This window comes from Hemitrygon akajei, chromosome 13 (genome assembly GCF_048418815.1).
Source record: "Hemitrygon akajei chromosome 13, sHemAka1.3, whole genome shotgun sequence".
NCBI classification, from domain to species: Eukaryota; Metazoa; Chordata; class Chondrichthyes; order Myliobatiformes; family Dasyatidae; genus Hemitrygon; species Hemitrygon akajei.
Window position 1 is genome coordinate 83,329,343 of NC_133136.1, and position 16,793 is coordinate 83,346,135.

Here is a 16,793-nt window from a genome sequence, read left to right on the forward strand (position 1 = left end):
AATGAAACAATACTGAAAGCAGTAACCAAGCTTTATTGTTATTTGTACATCTGGAATCATACATAATTTCTTTTCTTTTGTCATAGTGCCCCAGTTCATAAAAGGTTGCCTAAAACAGTAGATATTTAAGGAAATTTGTGCTGGCCATTTAAGATAGATTAATGAAGAAGTAAACAGTCCTTCTGACTGAGGTGATGTTACAAATACATGATTTATATGTATATTTCTTACAAAATATAACTATTTTTAAATGTGCTTTAAACTTGGCTACCTGATCTGAGCTAGATGATGTATGTCATGTTTGGGTCAGGTGTATATTCTTTAAAAAATTTTGAATGTTAATTGAATTGGGCTTTGTCATACAGGCCTGGCATAATTCTTTGTTCACATTGGGATGTTTTCTTTATTAATGCCATGTGTGCTCTGTTCTTGATTTGATCAATATTTAGCACTTCAGCCTTAAACAAATCAGTAGCACTTTTGAAATTGTTGTATATATATGGCAATGTTTCATTTGGCTTATGGAAGATTAAGTACTCGGCTTGGGATCAGAATGACCATAGTCAGAGCAGGTCAGATTTGTGTTAGGTTTTGTTTTTTATTTTCTAAGAGACATCTATCACCAGTCAGTACCAGAGAGCAAAAAGTATTTGTGTCTCTGAAATTAAACCACCATAAAAACAAAACTTTATAAAACATTGTGAAAGAATTTAGACCGTAAGACCAGAAGACATAGGAGAAGAATTAGGCCATTCGGCCCATTGGTTCTTCTCTGCCATTCCATAACATATTTATTAATCCTCTCATCTCCATTTTCCCTGTAATCTTTGACACCCTGACTAACCAAGAAACTATCAACCTCAGCTTTAAATATACTTAATGACATGGCCTCCACAGCTGTCAGTGGCAATGGATTTTGCAGATTCACCACCTGCTGGCTAAAGAAATTCCTTCTCTGTTCTAAATGGATGTCCTTCTATTCTGAGGCGGTGCCCTCTGGTTCTAGACTTGCCCACTACAAGGAACATCCTCTCCACACCCACTCTATGTAGGCCTTTCATATTTAGTAGATTTCAATGAAATCTCCTCTCATTCTTATAAAAATCCAGTGAGTACAGGCCTGGGGCCAACAAACACTCCTCATACATTAACACTTTGACTGATTTGTTCTCATGAACCTCTTTTGGGCCCTCTCCGATGCTAGTACATCTTTTCTTTGGTAATGGGGCCAAGGCTGGTCAGAATACTGCAAGAGCCATTTGACCAATGCTTTATAAAGCCTCAGCATCACGTAATTGCTCTTATATTCAAATACTGTCGAAATGAATGTTAACATTATATTGGCCTTCCTTGCCACAGACTCAACCTGCAAGTTAACTTTTAGGTGATCTTGTACAAGCACTCCCAAGCCCCTTTGCACCTCTGATTTTTGAATTTTCTCCCTGTTTAGAAAATAGTATTTATTCCCTCAACAAAAGTGCATGACCATACATTTCCCTACACTACTGCTACTTCTTTGCCCATTCTCTCAGTTTAAGTGCTTATACAGACTCCCTGCTTCCTATGCATTACTGTCCCTCTGCCTATCTGTGTATCATCTGCAAACTTGGCCAAAAAGCCATCAATTCTGTTATCCAAATAATTGACATATAACATAAAAAGCAGTCCCAACACCGATTCCTGCAGAACACTATTAGTCATCGGCAGCCAACCAGAATAAGCTTCCTTTATTCTGACTCTTTGCCTCCTGCCAGTTCAACCAATCTATCCATGCTGGTATCTTTCTTGTAATGCCATGGGCTCTTGTTTGATTAAGCAGTCTCATGTACGGCACATTGTCAAAGGCCTTCTGAAAATCCGAGTAAACAACATCCACTAACTTCTTTGTCTATCCTGTCTGTCATTTCTTCACAGAATTCCAACGTATTTGTTAGGGAAGATTTCCTCTTAAGGAAACAATGCTGTCTTTAGCCTGCTTTATCATGTGCCTCCAAGTACTCCGAAACCTCATCCTTAATAATGAAGCTGGGCTAACTTACCTATAGTATCCTTTCTTTTGGCATACTGCTAATATCTTTCACAGTGAAGACTGAGACAAAGTACGTACTTATTAAGTTCATCTGTCATTCCTTTATCCCCCTTTACTACCTCTCCAGCACAATTTTCCAGCGGTCCAATATCTACTCTCGCTTCTCTTATACTCTATGTATCTAAAAAAACTTTTGGTATCCTCTTTGATATTATTAGCTAGTTTACCTTTATATTTCATCTTTTCTCTCCTTATGTTTCTTCTGTAGTTGCCTTCTGTGGATTTAAAAGCTTCCCAATTCTCTAACTTTCCCTTAGGTTTTGGTATATTATGTGCCTTTTCTTTGACTTGTCTGCCACAGTTGCCACATCCTCCTTTTGGAATACTATTACTCCTTTAGGATGTATTTATCCTGTGCCTTCTGATTTGCCCCCAGGAACTCCAGCCATTGCTATTCTGCTTCATCCCTGATAGTGTCCCCTTCCAATCAACTTTGGCCAACTCCTCTCTCATGCCTCTGTATTTCCCTTTACTCCACTGAAATACTGATATGTCTGACGTTACATTCTCCCTTTCAAACTGCAGGGTGAATTCTATCATTATTCTGATCATTGGCTGCTTTACCTTAAGCTCCCTAATCACATTTGCTCCAATTCACAATGGCCAATCCAGAATTGCCTTTCCCCTAGTGGGCCCAGCCAAAGGCTGTTCTAAAAAAACCATCTCATAGACATTCTACAAACTCCCTCTCTTGGGATCCAGCACCAACCTGATTTTCCCAACCTACCTGCATATTAAAATTCCCCTATGACTATTGTAACATTGCCCTTGTTATATGCCTTTTCTATCTCCTGGTGAAATTTACATCCCACATCCTAGCTACTGTTAAGGGACATGTATATAACTCCCATCAGTGTCTTTTTACCCTTGCAGTTCCTCAACTCTATTCACAAGTATTTTATATCTTCTGATCCTGTCATCCCTTTCTAAGGATTTGATTTCATTTTTGACCAACAGAGCTACGACTGTCCACCTCCCTCCCTGCCTATCCTTTCATACAAAGTGTATCCTTGGGTATTAAGTTCCCAATTATGATCTTTCAGCGACGACTCAGTGATGCCCACAATGCCATACTATAGTGGTGCTACAAGGTCATCTACCTTATTCCTTATACTGTCTGCAATCAAATATAACATCTTCATTTTTGTATTCATCACTTTTTTCAATTTTGCCCTCATGTTATACTTGAAATTTGCCAATGTTGATGTAGAAGTCCATATTTATATATAGGTCTTACTATTTACTGGTTATCTAACAGTCTTATTTATTGCAGCCCAATTAGCAATGATAAAAATAGATGACACCGTCTTATTGCAAGTTCTTTTCATCTTAAAAATTTGATTATTTCCATTTTGTTTGAAATATTATGTAAATACTGCAGTTGTTTTGATGAGTATGGCATGCTGCAATGGATTCTAATACAAGTTGCTCCTTTTAGGCTCTAAAAGGATCTTTTTAGGGTCAAATTAAATGAACAGATTTTTGAATGTTGCAAGGAATGTGCAGAATATACTTGTGGAAGCTACTGAGTCTCTACTTTTCAAAATCCTGCGAATGACACACAGATTTATTATCATATACATCAGCATATGATGTATACAGACTTAATATTTTTCAAGTATTGTGCAATAATTTTTTTGTATGTTCTGTGAGAGCCGAATTCTACCTCCACAGTTCAGTCTTTTCCATGCTATCTGCTTGTATGTCTGATATCAAGCACTGATGAGCCTTGATTTCATCCAACTGCACCTTGAGTCAACCAAAGTTTTCAATCCCTGGCATAACTCTGCCTCTTTAAAAGATACTCTTAAGGTAAATACACAGTTTGAATGAAAACATGTGCAGTTAAAGAAGTATTTTTTTGCAGCACTGAGCTGCAGAGCCCATATCTTCCATCAAGATTGCCTATTTACTCCTTTTAATAATTTTTATTTTGTCTATAAGTTTCTGATTTTTTTATCTTCTAATTCACTGATGTTAATGATCCCATTGCCAAGTTACAAGTCTAACCACCTAAAAATCATAATACTCCTAGCATTAAAATATACACACTCCGAACTATCCAGCCCATCATACTTGTTATTTTGATTTTGCCTTTCAGTACTTCCCCTGACATCTACCTTCTGTCCAATCCTTCCATTACTGACCTGGGGCTTTGGCTTCTAGCCCCCAGCAAAGCAAGTGTAAATTCTCTTGAGTAGCATCAGCAAACTTCCTGGCCAGGATATTGGTTCCCCTCCAGTTCAGGTACAACCTGTCCCTTTTGTACAGGTTATTCCTTCCCCAGAAAAGATTCCAATAAACCAAGAATTTGAAACCCTGTCCCCTATACCTTCTTCGTAGCCACTCATTCATTCATGCTATTACCTCATTCCTATCTGCACTAGCCCGTGGCACAGGGAGTAATCTGGAGATTACAACCTTGGATGCCCTTTTCTTCAGCATCTGTCCTAACTCTATATCCTCACTGTGGAGGACCTCTTTCCCTTTTCTACCAATGTCATTGGTGCCAATACGACATCTGGCTGCCTCCCCTCCGCCTTGAGAATTCTGCAGCCACTCCGATACATCATGGATGCTAACACCAGGGAGGCAGTACACCTTCCTGGTGTCTCTTTGCGGCCACAGAATTCCTTTCTGTCCCCTTGACTATTGAGTCCCCTAAGCTACTTCACTGCTTGACCACAGTCCCACTAACCTGGCTGGTACTGCCGTATTCTGATGAGTTATCCTCCCAGCACTATCCAAAGGGGTATACTTGTTGCTGAGGGGAATGACCATAGGGGAAACCTGCAATGACTTCTTCATCCCCTTACCTCTCCTGGAGATCACCCATCTACCATCTGAAGTCTGTACTCTGGGTATGACCACCTCCTCAGAAGTCTTTTCATAGCCCCCCGAATGATCCTGAGTACAATCAAATCCAGCTCTAACTCCTTGACCCAGTCAGTCAGTTACCGAAGTTGGATGTAGTTCCTGCAGATGTAGTCGCACTTCTCATCTATTTTCAGTTTTCATCTTTACACATTTATACCGAATTTCTTGGCACACTCAACATGAGGGTACTGGATTAGTTACAGATTGAGAAATGAAGTAATCCCAAGCAAACAACATAATTCCAAAGACTATTCCTGTATTTCTAGATTTAGTTAGTCTTCCCCAAAAATTACTGGAAGTGCATGTTGATAATAGTGCTGCAAAGTCAATGTGTCACCGCTGAGACAAACAGAATCTCCTTAATGAGATTAAAGGATTCAGAAGGTCTGAGATGGGAACGGGCGGGGGGGGGTGGGGGGGGGATTGGGTGGTGAAATAGGATTGATTGAGAAATCTGTTTCAAAAATGGAATAAAAAGGGAATGTAAGGTTCAATTTAAAATATAGAAAGGAAAAGTAAAAAGAAAAAGTAAGAAACTTCAGATTTATTGTTTGAAAACTTACCTGAATCAATCTACCACCCATAGGAATAGGATTTTGTGCACATTTTTTTTATTTTCTGAGCAATAAAAGTGGGTTGGTATTCTTTAACAAATATTATATAATTCCCTATTTAATTACAAAACTTGTTTTGCAGAGATGTGTTTAATGGACAATATTTGCATTTGCAGAAATGACACGAAAATTGGGATTGATCAGGATGTTGACTTTTTGGGGATAGTGGTGAAATAATGTAAATCAGCCAGCAGTGTTTAGCATTTTGGAACTTGTGAGATTTATTTTCTTGCTGTAAGTTTCTGGTCACTCAAACACAGTTGTTTTCACTTCCAGCAAGATCTTTTTAAGAATGACAAGCATCAAGGAAGATCACATTTTTAAATAAAAATGAGTAATTGCCATTCCTAATGAATGACATTTAGAAAGTTGCTTCTGCTTCAGAGGGGAAGGAGAGGGAAGAAAAGTAATATATTTTAAAGAGAAACAGATGCCCTTGTTTTTCAACATAGTCTTTATTCAAAGAACTTCTGCAATATTTCCCTTAATCTTTCCACTTACATTCGGGAATAAATGGATAGGCTAATTTGATGTCAGTTAGAGGATGGGTAGAGTTTAGCCTTTGGATGAAAACGGTAACCCAGAGACAAATTGTTTCAGTGTCACACTGGTCTTGAGAAGTATTTTTTTCTCTTGTACTTATATATGAGAGACTATAAAATCTTCCAAGAATAATTTGGTGGTGACTAAGAATGTTATTTTTCTTTTAAACAATGACGTTTTAAAATGAATCCTTCATATATTGTTTATGACAACAGTAACTAGTTGTTTCTTTAAAATCAACTCAAAATAGTGTTGTCACGAATGAAAATTTTCTTTGTGGCTATTCAAAATCAATCTCATTTAAAATAACTAAAATTCATTTTTGCAAAAATTTAAAGTGTTTTACTTGTCATATATGTGTACTGTACTGAGTTTTTTTAGAAAAGTAAAATACATAAAGATCTTAATAATATACTATTGCCATTGCTGTGTCGTGCTGTGTCCATGCAAAAACTTAGTTTCAAACGCCACTTCAAAGTTCCATCAATAAGATGCAATACACAGAAATTGATAGAGATAATTCAAATTTTGGGGTACAGATTTTCTTTACATCTCAGCAAAAGAATGATTTGGACTGGATGTATGTAGCATTTGAAATATTATTACCTTTTTTTTAAAACTAGTTTGATGCTGAATGAATTGCTCTGGAATCAAAAAATCCATAACTAATGAAAAGTCCAGGCTAGAATAGCCTGTCTGTGGGCTGAATGGTCTGTACCTATGGTGTACTTTTCTAGTATTTAATATCTAACCTCTCATATTTGGAAATGAGAGCTTTTAAAATGGATATACATTATTTTAATTGTCATTAGGTGATGTACTTTGATGAAGTGATATTTTGATGCTGATAATTAGCTTTGTGGGAATTATGCTTTCACATTATCCTGATTATCAAGCAAGTAAAATTATTTCTTTTATAGTCTTGCACATTCATACAGTAAGCTATACTACTTGAATGAAATAGACATCTGTTTAATTCAAAAAAAATGTTGTTAGTTGAAGGATAATCAGACTGTCTTATTACTCCCATAGTTGACCTGGAGCACATTCGAACTGTGAAGACAGACAAACATCAACGATTTTGCCAGGAAAATAACATCAGTGGTCATTTTGTCTCTGCCAAAACTGGAGATTCTGTGAGTTTGAATCATTTCCAACATACAAATCTGTTGTAACATCTAACTTTGACTGGAAAAATTAAAGTGGTTAAAAGCTATTTAAAGGAGATTGAGATTAAATCCAGATATGTACTGAGTATGAAAGACAGTGCTAACTAATTAATGTACAGATTATTTATTTGCAAAGTAATGCGACAAGATAGTATATTTGTGATTACCCAGATCTTATTAGGCCTTAACTTGCAGGCAGATGTTATACATAAATTCACAGTTTCGCAACTTATGCTTTTTTTTTCTCTGCTAATTTGCTGGTTGCACATCAGCATTTGAATCCATATATCCAGTGGTGGAGTACGTATCTGTGGGAATTCCTTACATTAGGGAATCTGCTATCATTAAACTTGGTAAAGAAACTCTTCATTTGCTTCCATGAAGATAGATCTAAGCATTTATTGGAATGAGAGAAATTTATGTAGGAGTAGGCCATATGGGGCCTCATTCCTCCTCCACTCTTCAATAAGATCATGGCAGATTATTTTATTCAGTGCCACTTTCTTGTGTGGACATCATATCCATTCATTCTCCAAATCTTCAAAAAAGATATTCTTTTCTTTTTTGGATTTATTCAGTGACTCAGCCTCCTTAGTGCAAAGTTCCAGATGTTCACTGTCTTCTGGTAAAGAAGTTCCTTCTTGTCTTTGAGACTGCAGATTCTTGGTTCTGGACACCTTGGTCAGGCAAAACACCTGTTCTTAAAGTCTGATATGTTTCAGTGATAGAACTTTTTGTCAGAATCAGGTTTAATATCACCGGCATATGTCATGAAATTTGTCAGTTTAGTGGCAGCAGTACAATACAATATATGATAAATATATAAACAATTAAGTATATATGTATATTAAATAGTTAAATTAAAAACTGTAGTGCATAAACAGAAATAATGAAAAGTGAGGTGGTGTTCATGGGTTCAATATCCACTTGGAAATCGGATGGCAGAGGGGAAGGAGCTGTTCCCGAATCGCTGAGCGGGTGCGTTCAGGCTTCCTTCCTGACAGTAACAATGAGAAGAAGGCATGTCCTCCAGACTCTTCTAACCTCAAGATCCAAAGACCTGGTCATTTAAATACTTCTCAAAGCATAATGTCCCCAAACCAAGGATTTAATTTGATGAATTCTTATTGAAAAACAAAACTTTTTTTCAGAAACCCTTTTGACTTTGGTCATAGAATTCAGGGTGGAGCACCAGCAGCAACAGTTCCAGATCAACTGAACTTATTTCAATGGAGAGGTCTTTGAGTTTCAGTTCATTCAGTTATACCTGTGAGAACTATTTGAATTAGTTGCAATCTATTTACAGTAATTGTAGATTTTAATTATTTTAATCATTATAATCTCCAATTTCATTCATTTTTATGTTTTCATGGTAGGATTAATTTTTCATATTATTAATATTTTTGACTGCTCATGCATGGCCACAGACATTCAAAGACTCCTGACAGTTCTATTTGGAGATGAGACCTGTGGTTTAGCATGCTGTCAAAATATCTCTAGGGCAGGAGTTGCTGCTTTCAGCAGAAAGGCCTCACTAATCACAGGGTCCTCACTAGGACCCTGGTCAGACCCCACTTGGAGTACTGTGCTCAGTTGTGGTCGCCTCAATACAGGAACGATGTGAAAGCCATAGAAAGGGTGCAGAGGAGATTGACAAGAATATTGCCTGGATTGGGGAGCTTGCCTTATGAGAGTAGGTTGAGTGAACTCGACCTTTTCTCCTTGAAGTGAAGGAGGATGAGAGGTGCCCTGATAGATGTGTACAAAATGATGAGAGGCATTGATCATGTGGATAGTCAGAGGCTTTTTTCCAGGGCTGAAATGGTTGCTACAAGAGGACGCAGGTTTAAAATGCTGGGGAGTAGGTACAGAGGAGATGTCAGGGGTAAGTTTATTACTCAGAGAGTGGTAAGAGCGTGGAATGGGCTGCCGGCAACGGTGGTGGAGGTGGATAAGATAGGGTCTTTTAAGAGGCTTTTAGGTAGGTACATGGAGCTTAGAAAAATAGAGGGCTATGGGTAAGCCTAGTAATTTCTGAGGTAGGGACATGTTCGGCACAACTTTGTGGGCCGAAGGGCCTGTATTGTGCTGTAGGTTTTCTATGTTAATCAGGAGAGAGATTTAGGGAAACATTACTAAATATCAGTAAGTCTTCTTAGTTGTTCCTCCGGATCAAAGATTTATATCCTGGTGTTGTGACTTTTGAGATGGATGATGATGCCCGGCAACCTCAGACTCTCCCACAGATAGAGTACAAAGTGGCCCAAAGAGCAGGCAGGTATATTGTTTCTGAGTAGGTGCATTCACCTGACACTTACACAGGACTTCTATACACCCTTATGTGTGCTTGAGATTCTCAATACCATCTCAAGAGCATCTTTTGAGAAATGGGGCAAATTGTAAAGAATAATTATCTCCTGAGAAACCTTTCATGCCTGCTTATCTGCTCCAATACTTACACTCAGAATTGAGTGTTTCTTTCTAGACTCTGTTGTCTTCCCAGTACAATTGAGTAAGAGGAACAAGGGCTTTGATGCAGGGTATTTTGGCCTGTAAGGATGGATTGGTTTGCTGAGCCTTCTGGTGAAGTTTGTGAATTGGCCTTAGTGGTGGTATTCTTGTGCATATGCATATCCAGAAGCTGAGGTCAAAGACACGGTTAACTTGTTCAGTGAAGGTTTTAAGAGGATGGGCCTTATAGCTAGCATCTGTAAGTCGAATATTATATGCTTGGATTTTCAGAAGGCCTTTGACATGTGCCGCACATGAGGCTGCTTGACAAGGTAAGAAGTCATGAAAGATACTAGCATTGATGGCAGATTGGCTGACTGGCAGGAGGCAAATAGTGTGAGTTAAAGGAGCATTTTCTAGTTGGCTGCCAGTGACTAGTGGTGTTCTGCGTGAGTCAGTGTTGGGATTGCTTCTTTTCATGTTATATGTCAATGATTTTGATGACAGAATTGATAGGTTTGTGGCCATGTTTGTGTATGCTACGAAGATAGGTGGAGGGGCAAGTAGTGTTGAGGAAGCAAGGAGTCTGCAGAAGGACTTAGACAGATTGGGAGAATGGGCAAAGAAGTGGCATATGGAATATAGTGTAGGGAAGTGTGTGAACATCTCCACCTGCATCTCAGTGAGATCCCCACTTGCCACAACACCGAGTTCTTCTTCTGTCACTTCCGTCTCCGCGCCCTCTCTTGAACACCTTTCTCTGGTTCTCTGCTTGCTCTGGATCTTTTTTTTCTCTAACTGTCAACCAGACAGCAACTGGCTCATCTCCTTGAACCTTAACCCCTTTGAAAGCACTGCCATCCACTCTCTCTCTGCATCAATCTCAACCTCACCATAAAAAACCCACAGACAAAGGGGGTGCTGTTGCAGTGTGGTGGACTGACCTCTGTCTTGTGAGGCCAGGTGGCAACTTGCAGACACCTCCTCCTACTTACCCGATGAAAAGGACCCTACTCTGGACCATCAGGCCACTGTCTCCCACACCATCATTAACCTCATCAACTCTGGAGACCTCTCAACTGCCACCAAGCTCATAGTTCCCTTAGCCCACATTACTTATTTCTATCTCCTACCAAGATTCACAAACCTGAATGTCCAGGTGGGTCCATTGTCTCTGCCTGCTTCTACCCCACTGAACTCGTGTTTGTATACCTCAATTTCATTCTATCTCCCTTGATTCATTCCCTTCAACCTACATCTGTGAGGCTTCATATGCTCTTGACCTCCACAACAACTTTCAATTTCCTGGCTCTTACTGCCTCGTTTTCATATAGATTTCCAGTACCTATACACTTCTATCCCCCATTAAGAAGGCCTTAAAGCTCTCTGCTTCTTTCTCGATAAAAGACATGACCAGTTCCCCTCCACCACCCATCTTCTCTGTCTGGCAGAACTGGTCCTCACCCTCAACAACTTCTCCTTCAGTTCCTCCCACATTCTCCAAACTCAAGGGGTAGCCATGGGCACCTGCATGGGCCCCAGCTGTGCCTGCTTTTTTGCTGGCTAAGTGCAACAGTCCATATTCCAAGCCTTCCCTGGTAATGTTCAACTCTTCCTGCACTACATTGATGATTGCATTGGTATTGCTTCATGCACCCATGTTGAGCTTGTCAATTTCATCATCGTTGCATCCGATTTCCATCCTGCCCTTAAGTTCACTTGGACCATTTCTGACACTTCTCTCCCCTTTCTCGATCTCGCTCTCCATCTCTGGAGACAAACTGACTACTGATATCTTTTATAAACCTACAGATTCCCATGGTCAGCCTGTCTCCTGTAAAATTTCTGTTCCCTTTTTGAAGTTGATTTGTCTTTGCTGTATCCCTTCCCAGGATGAAGCTTTCCGTTCCAGGATATCAGAGATGTCCTCTTTCTTTAAAGATTGGTGTTTCCGTTCCTTCACCATTAATGCTGCCATCACCTGCATTTCCTCCATTTTTCAGACATCTGTGCTCACACCATCTTCCCATCCCCTTAACTGATAGAAGTCCTCTTGTCGTCCAACCACCCCAGGAGCCAATGTATCCAACACATAATTTTCCACAACTTTTGCCTTCATCATTACCTCCTCCACACTCTCTATTTTCTGCAGTGATTCCTGCCTCTATTATTCCTTTGTCTATTCATCCCTCCACACTAATCTCCTTACTGGCACATATCCTGCAAGAGAAAGAAATGCTACAACTGTCCATTCACCTCCACTCTCACCTCCATTCAGGGCACCAAACAGTTCTTTCAGGTGAGGTAACACATCAGGTGAGGTATCCATTGGGGTCGTCTACTGTATTCAGTGCTCCTAATGTTGCCTGCTCTACATTGGTGTGATCAAACATAAATTGGGGGACCATTTCGTCGAGCATCTCTGCTCCATTCACGACAAGTGGAATTTCCTGGTGGCTAACCATTTTATTTCCTATCCCCTTTCCCATTTTGACATTTTGGTCCATGGCTGCCTATTTTGCCATGGTGAGGCTACTCTCAGGGTGGAGGTGCAACACCTCATATTCTGATAAATATAGACTCCAACCTGATGGCATGAACATTGATTTTTCCTTCCAGTGATCTCTTTTCCCTCCCCCCCTTCCCTCTTCTTACCTCTTCTCTCACCTTCACCTGGTGTTTCTCCTTCTTCCCTTTCTCCCATGGTCCATTTTTCTGTCCTATCAGATTGGTTCTTCTTCGACCCTTTACCTTTCCCACTTGTCGCCTCCCAGCTTCTTTCTTCACCCTCCTTGCACCTAGCTGGTTTCACCTATCACTTCTAGCATGGCTGCCTTCCCCTTCCCCACCCCCACTTTTTTATTCTGGTATCTTTCCCCTTCCTCTAAAGTCCTGATGAAAGGACTCAGGCCAAAACATCGACTGTTAATTTCATTTTCATTGATGCTGTCTGACCTACTGATAATCTGCAATATTTTCTGTGTGTTGCTCTGGATTTCCAGCATCTACAGAACCTCTTATTTGTGTGGTCATTCAACTTGGTACAGGGAATATATGCATAGGCTATTTTCTAAAGGGGAAGAAAATTCAAAATCAGAGGTGCAAGGGGACTTGGAAGTCCTCATGCAGAATTCCTAAAAGGTTAACTTACAGGTTGAGTTGTTGGTAAGGAAAGCAAATGCAATGTAGTCATTCCTTTCAAGAGGACAAGAATGTAAAAGCAAATTATGTAATGTTGATGCTTTATAAGGCATGGGTCAGGCCGCACGGAGTATTGTGAGTAGTTTTGGGCCCCTTATCTAAGAAAAGATGTGCTGGCATTGGAGCGGGTCCAGAGGATGTTCACGAGAATGATTTTGGAATGAAGCGGTTAATATATAAGGAGCGTTTGATGGCTCTGGACCTGTATTCACTGGAGTTTAGAAGAATGCGGGGGAGGTGGAGCTCATTGAAACCTATTGAATATTGGAAGGCCTCTATCAGATGGATGTGGAGAGAATATTTACTATAGTGGGGGAGTTTAGGACCACTAGGCACAGCCTCAGAATGGAGCAACGTACATTTAGAACACTTTAGGGGAGGAATTGCTTTAGCCAAAGGGTAGTGGATCTGTGGAATTCATTGCTGTAAAGAGTTCTAAATGTACGTCGCTCTATTCTGAGGCTATGGAGACCAAGTTATTTGGTATATTTAAAGCAGAGGTTGATGGGTTCTTGAATAGTCAGGACATCAAAGGTCGGCAAAGGCGGAAGGCAGGAGAATGTGGTTGAAAGGGATAAGAACTAACCTATGATGAAATGACGGAGCATACTTAAATGGCAGAATTGCCTAATTCTGCTCCTATGTCTTGTAGTTTAATAGTTCGATAAAAATGTGGAGAAAAGCCGCAGTAGAATAGGAAAGTTTCGTGGTGATAGTGGCATTTTCCTCAGTGCCATCCTTCTTCATTGGACTTGGTTCAATAAACCTAACTTGGCACAAGCCCAAGAGTCAGAGGCAGTTGCTGCTTCACTCTAGAGTTCCTGAGCAAGTGACTATCAAAAGAGATGGCTTTGTTGCTGGCACTATGGCATGTATTGTACTATGGGTATGGCAACATTTGTAACAAAACAAATGTAACTGTAGTCCTCAAACCCTAGACATTTATATTTCTGAGCTGCATTAAAGAACATAAGAAAAAGGAGAAGAAGAAGAATTTCCAACCTAAATGGCCTTCTCCTTGTGTGCCACTCAAATGATGCATAAAAATGTCAAAATACTGTTGAACCTAGGACCCAGAAAAAAAATTTAGGGATTTAAGCACATATTATTTTACCTTTTTTCCAGATTGAAACTGGAGTGTTTGCTTCATTTTCTTTGTGAGGAGATGGCCAATAAGATGGTAGCAATATTCTATCAGCAATGGACATTAGTTAACGTGTAATAAAAGTGAAATAGTATTGGTAAAATAAATCCAATTATTTTATTTAATAAAATTTTATCAGATTGAATGTTTCAGAATAGGAAATTCCAATTATGTAGACCAGCTATTCATAGTTCATAGGTTCATTTGTTATTATCAAAGCATGTATCCATATAAACTGAGATTTGTATTTCTCCAGATAGCCATGAAACAAAGAAAGGACATGAAAGTCACTCAGAGAAAAATATCAAACAAAAAACTAACAACATCAACCCCCAAACACTCTCCCCTCGCACAACAAAACCAAAAAGGAACAGTGGATAAAAAACAGAATATAAAAGCATAAGAATGAAAAAGTCCACAGGCCCAGAAATGCAATAATCAATCCATAAACACAGAACTATGATATTGCAAGGTTCTGCACTAAGAAGCCATAAGGAATGGTGGATTGATGGTCAATCAAATCTGCCACCTCTTGGATGATGCTATATTCAAAAAGAACTGGCAAGATGCACTTTTAGCTCCTTTAATGAGCAAGCAGAGACCAGCAGAACACCTCCATTTTTGATCCAGGTGATACGGAAATTTACTCACCAAGCCTATTGGATTTTTACCATATTGTGAATAAGTCTTATTGCATTTGTATCTGAAAGAGTATTTTCTTTGCACTTTTTGAATTGTTGGGACTACAAAATCTACATGTGTGGGATTGTTCCAATACTCTTATCTATCTATTCAATTATATCCAGAGCATTTCTAGCTCTGCCCTTTTATCCATTTACTGTTAAATTGAACAATGATGTGTTTTGGCCTCCTTCCTTTCGTTATCTATCTGTTACCACTTGCTGCCGTCTTCCTTAACTGTGTCCAATAATCTTTTGCCAAGCTCCAGAATGTAGCTATATATTAAGGAATGTGTTTCATTACTATTAGGTAGGAATTCATTGTGCTCTTTTGCAATGAATGTCATCTTCAACAGAAGGCCCAAAGAATGATTATATAGCCTGGAGCCTTATGACCATTGTTTGAGTGAACTCTTATTAACTGTCTCACCAATAACAGACTCAGGGTAAGTTCTGAATGTGAAGGAACAGAATCAAAAAAGTTAGTGTAGAATTAGGAGAGCACTCCTACATGTTATTCTGACTTTGTGGGAATAATATAAAAATTTCTAAACTTCACCTCTGTAGCCTTTAGGTTCTGACTCATCACAAAGGAGTTTCTGATGGAAGTCCTAAAATAGACATAAGGACACTTATTTACATTTATGAGGTCTTACTCCTGTTTTGCCAAATGCCCTGACCCATTTGACTATTTCTTTTGACAATAGAGCATTCTTTGAATGTGAACCACATTATGCCTGGTTTACAGCTGTTAGATGTTCAATTTTCACTCCTATCTCTCATGTTCTAACAGTGGAATTTAAGGATTATTCCCTAATGTGGATTGATAGTTCTGCATCAGAATTACAAGAGTTTGAAGTCAGATTAAGTGGGATTTTTTTTTGGCTAATTTCCAATTTTGCAAATTGACTTTTGGGTAATTTATTTTTATACTGCAGTCTTAATATTACAATGAATCTTTGCATAGTTCATTATTTTAATTTGCAGATTAACAAGTCATTATTCTCAGTATAACAAGATCGATACTGTAATCATTGTCCACCAGCCATTATTTTGCATGAATTTACCATTTAAAGCATACATTGTCCAAGACGTAGGAGAAGAATTTTAAATAAAATTATGTTGCAGATCTTATGCTTTTCATCATATAGTTCATGTTTTCTTTGTTAATAACATGGACCCTCCCATGTTTTTCATGAATTTGTTAGAATTGGTAAAACATGAGAGATAAAGATGGTTTTAAGATGCAGGGAAATGATGAATTGGAGGATGGGATAAAGGGAAAGCTCTATTTACTATTATAACATTTGTCATTTAATCTCTACTACCTTCCACCTATCACGGACCTATATCTCTCACCCCTAGCAACCTACAAAGAAAATTCAGCTTCCTTTTGTTGATTTGGAATAAATAGAGCAGTTTAACAAGAATCAACCATGCATGCACCAACTACTTCTACATGGAATAAAACCAATGCATTATGCTAAACACAAAGCTTACTGTTTCTGTGGAATCTAGTGATGATATATTTGTTTAAAAAGTCACCGTTCTTTTTCCAACACTGAATCTTTCATCACTTCTAAGAAGGATTGGTACAGGTCAGCAATGTGAACGTTACATGTTGGGCTAATGTCATCACATCAAAGTTCATTCTTTCAGCAACACTTTTTTGAATGTCAGCACACTGGCCATTCCTTCACCGATAGTGGGAGACAAAATCACATGATTTTCCATGTCACTAGTCATGGAAGACCTACATCATTAGATAACCAGTGGTTGAGAGCCTGTAGTATAGTCGAGGCAAACATTTGCTCTTGATCAGAGAAATGTGGAACTTTTTGTCAACATTCTGAAAGTTTTGTTTATGGTGCCCAGTAGCACAGGCAGTTGGAGTTGTCATAGCTCACTTTCAATATATAAATGTTATTACAATTTGTGAGCAAAGGATACAGATTTCCTACTTTGAATTCGCAGAAATTTAATTGCAATAATCAATATGCTTTATTTTAAGGTTAATTTGGATTG

The 16,793-nt window shown here is 38.8% G+C and overlaps 1 protein-coding gene across 2 annotated transcripts in view; it reads left to right on the top strand.

The window, feature by feature from the left end:
• rab28 (RAB28, member RAS oncogene family) overlaps positions 1 to 16,793 on the top strand; it is a 122,909-nt gene that overhangs the window by 81,244 nt on the left and 24,872 nt on the right. For both annotated transcript variants that reach the window (XM_073064996.1, XM_073064997.1), the window contains exon 5: positions 7,156 to 7,259. In XM_073064996.1, the coding sequence (XP_072921097.1) occupies positions 7,156 to 7,259 (104 nt within the window). The remainder of the gene's footprint in view (positions 1 to 7,155; positions 7,260 to 16,793) is intronic.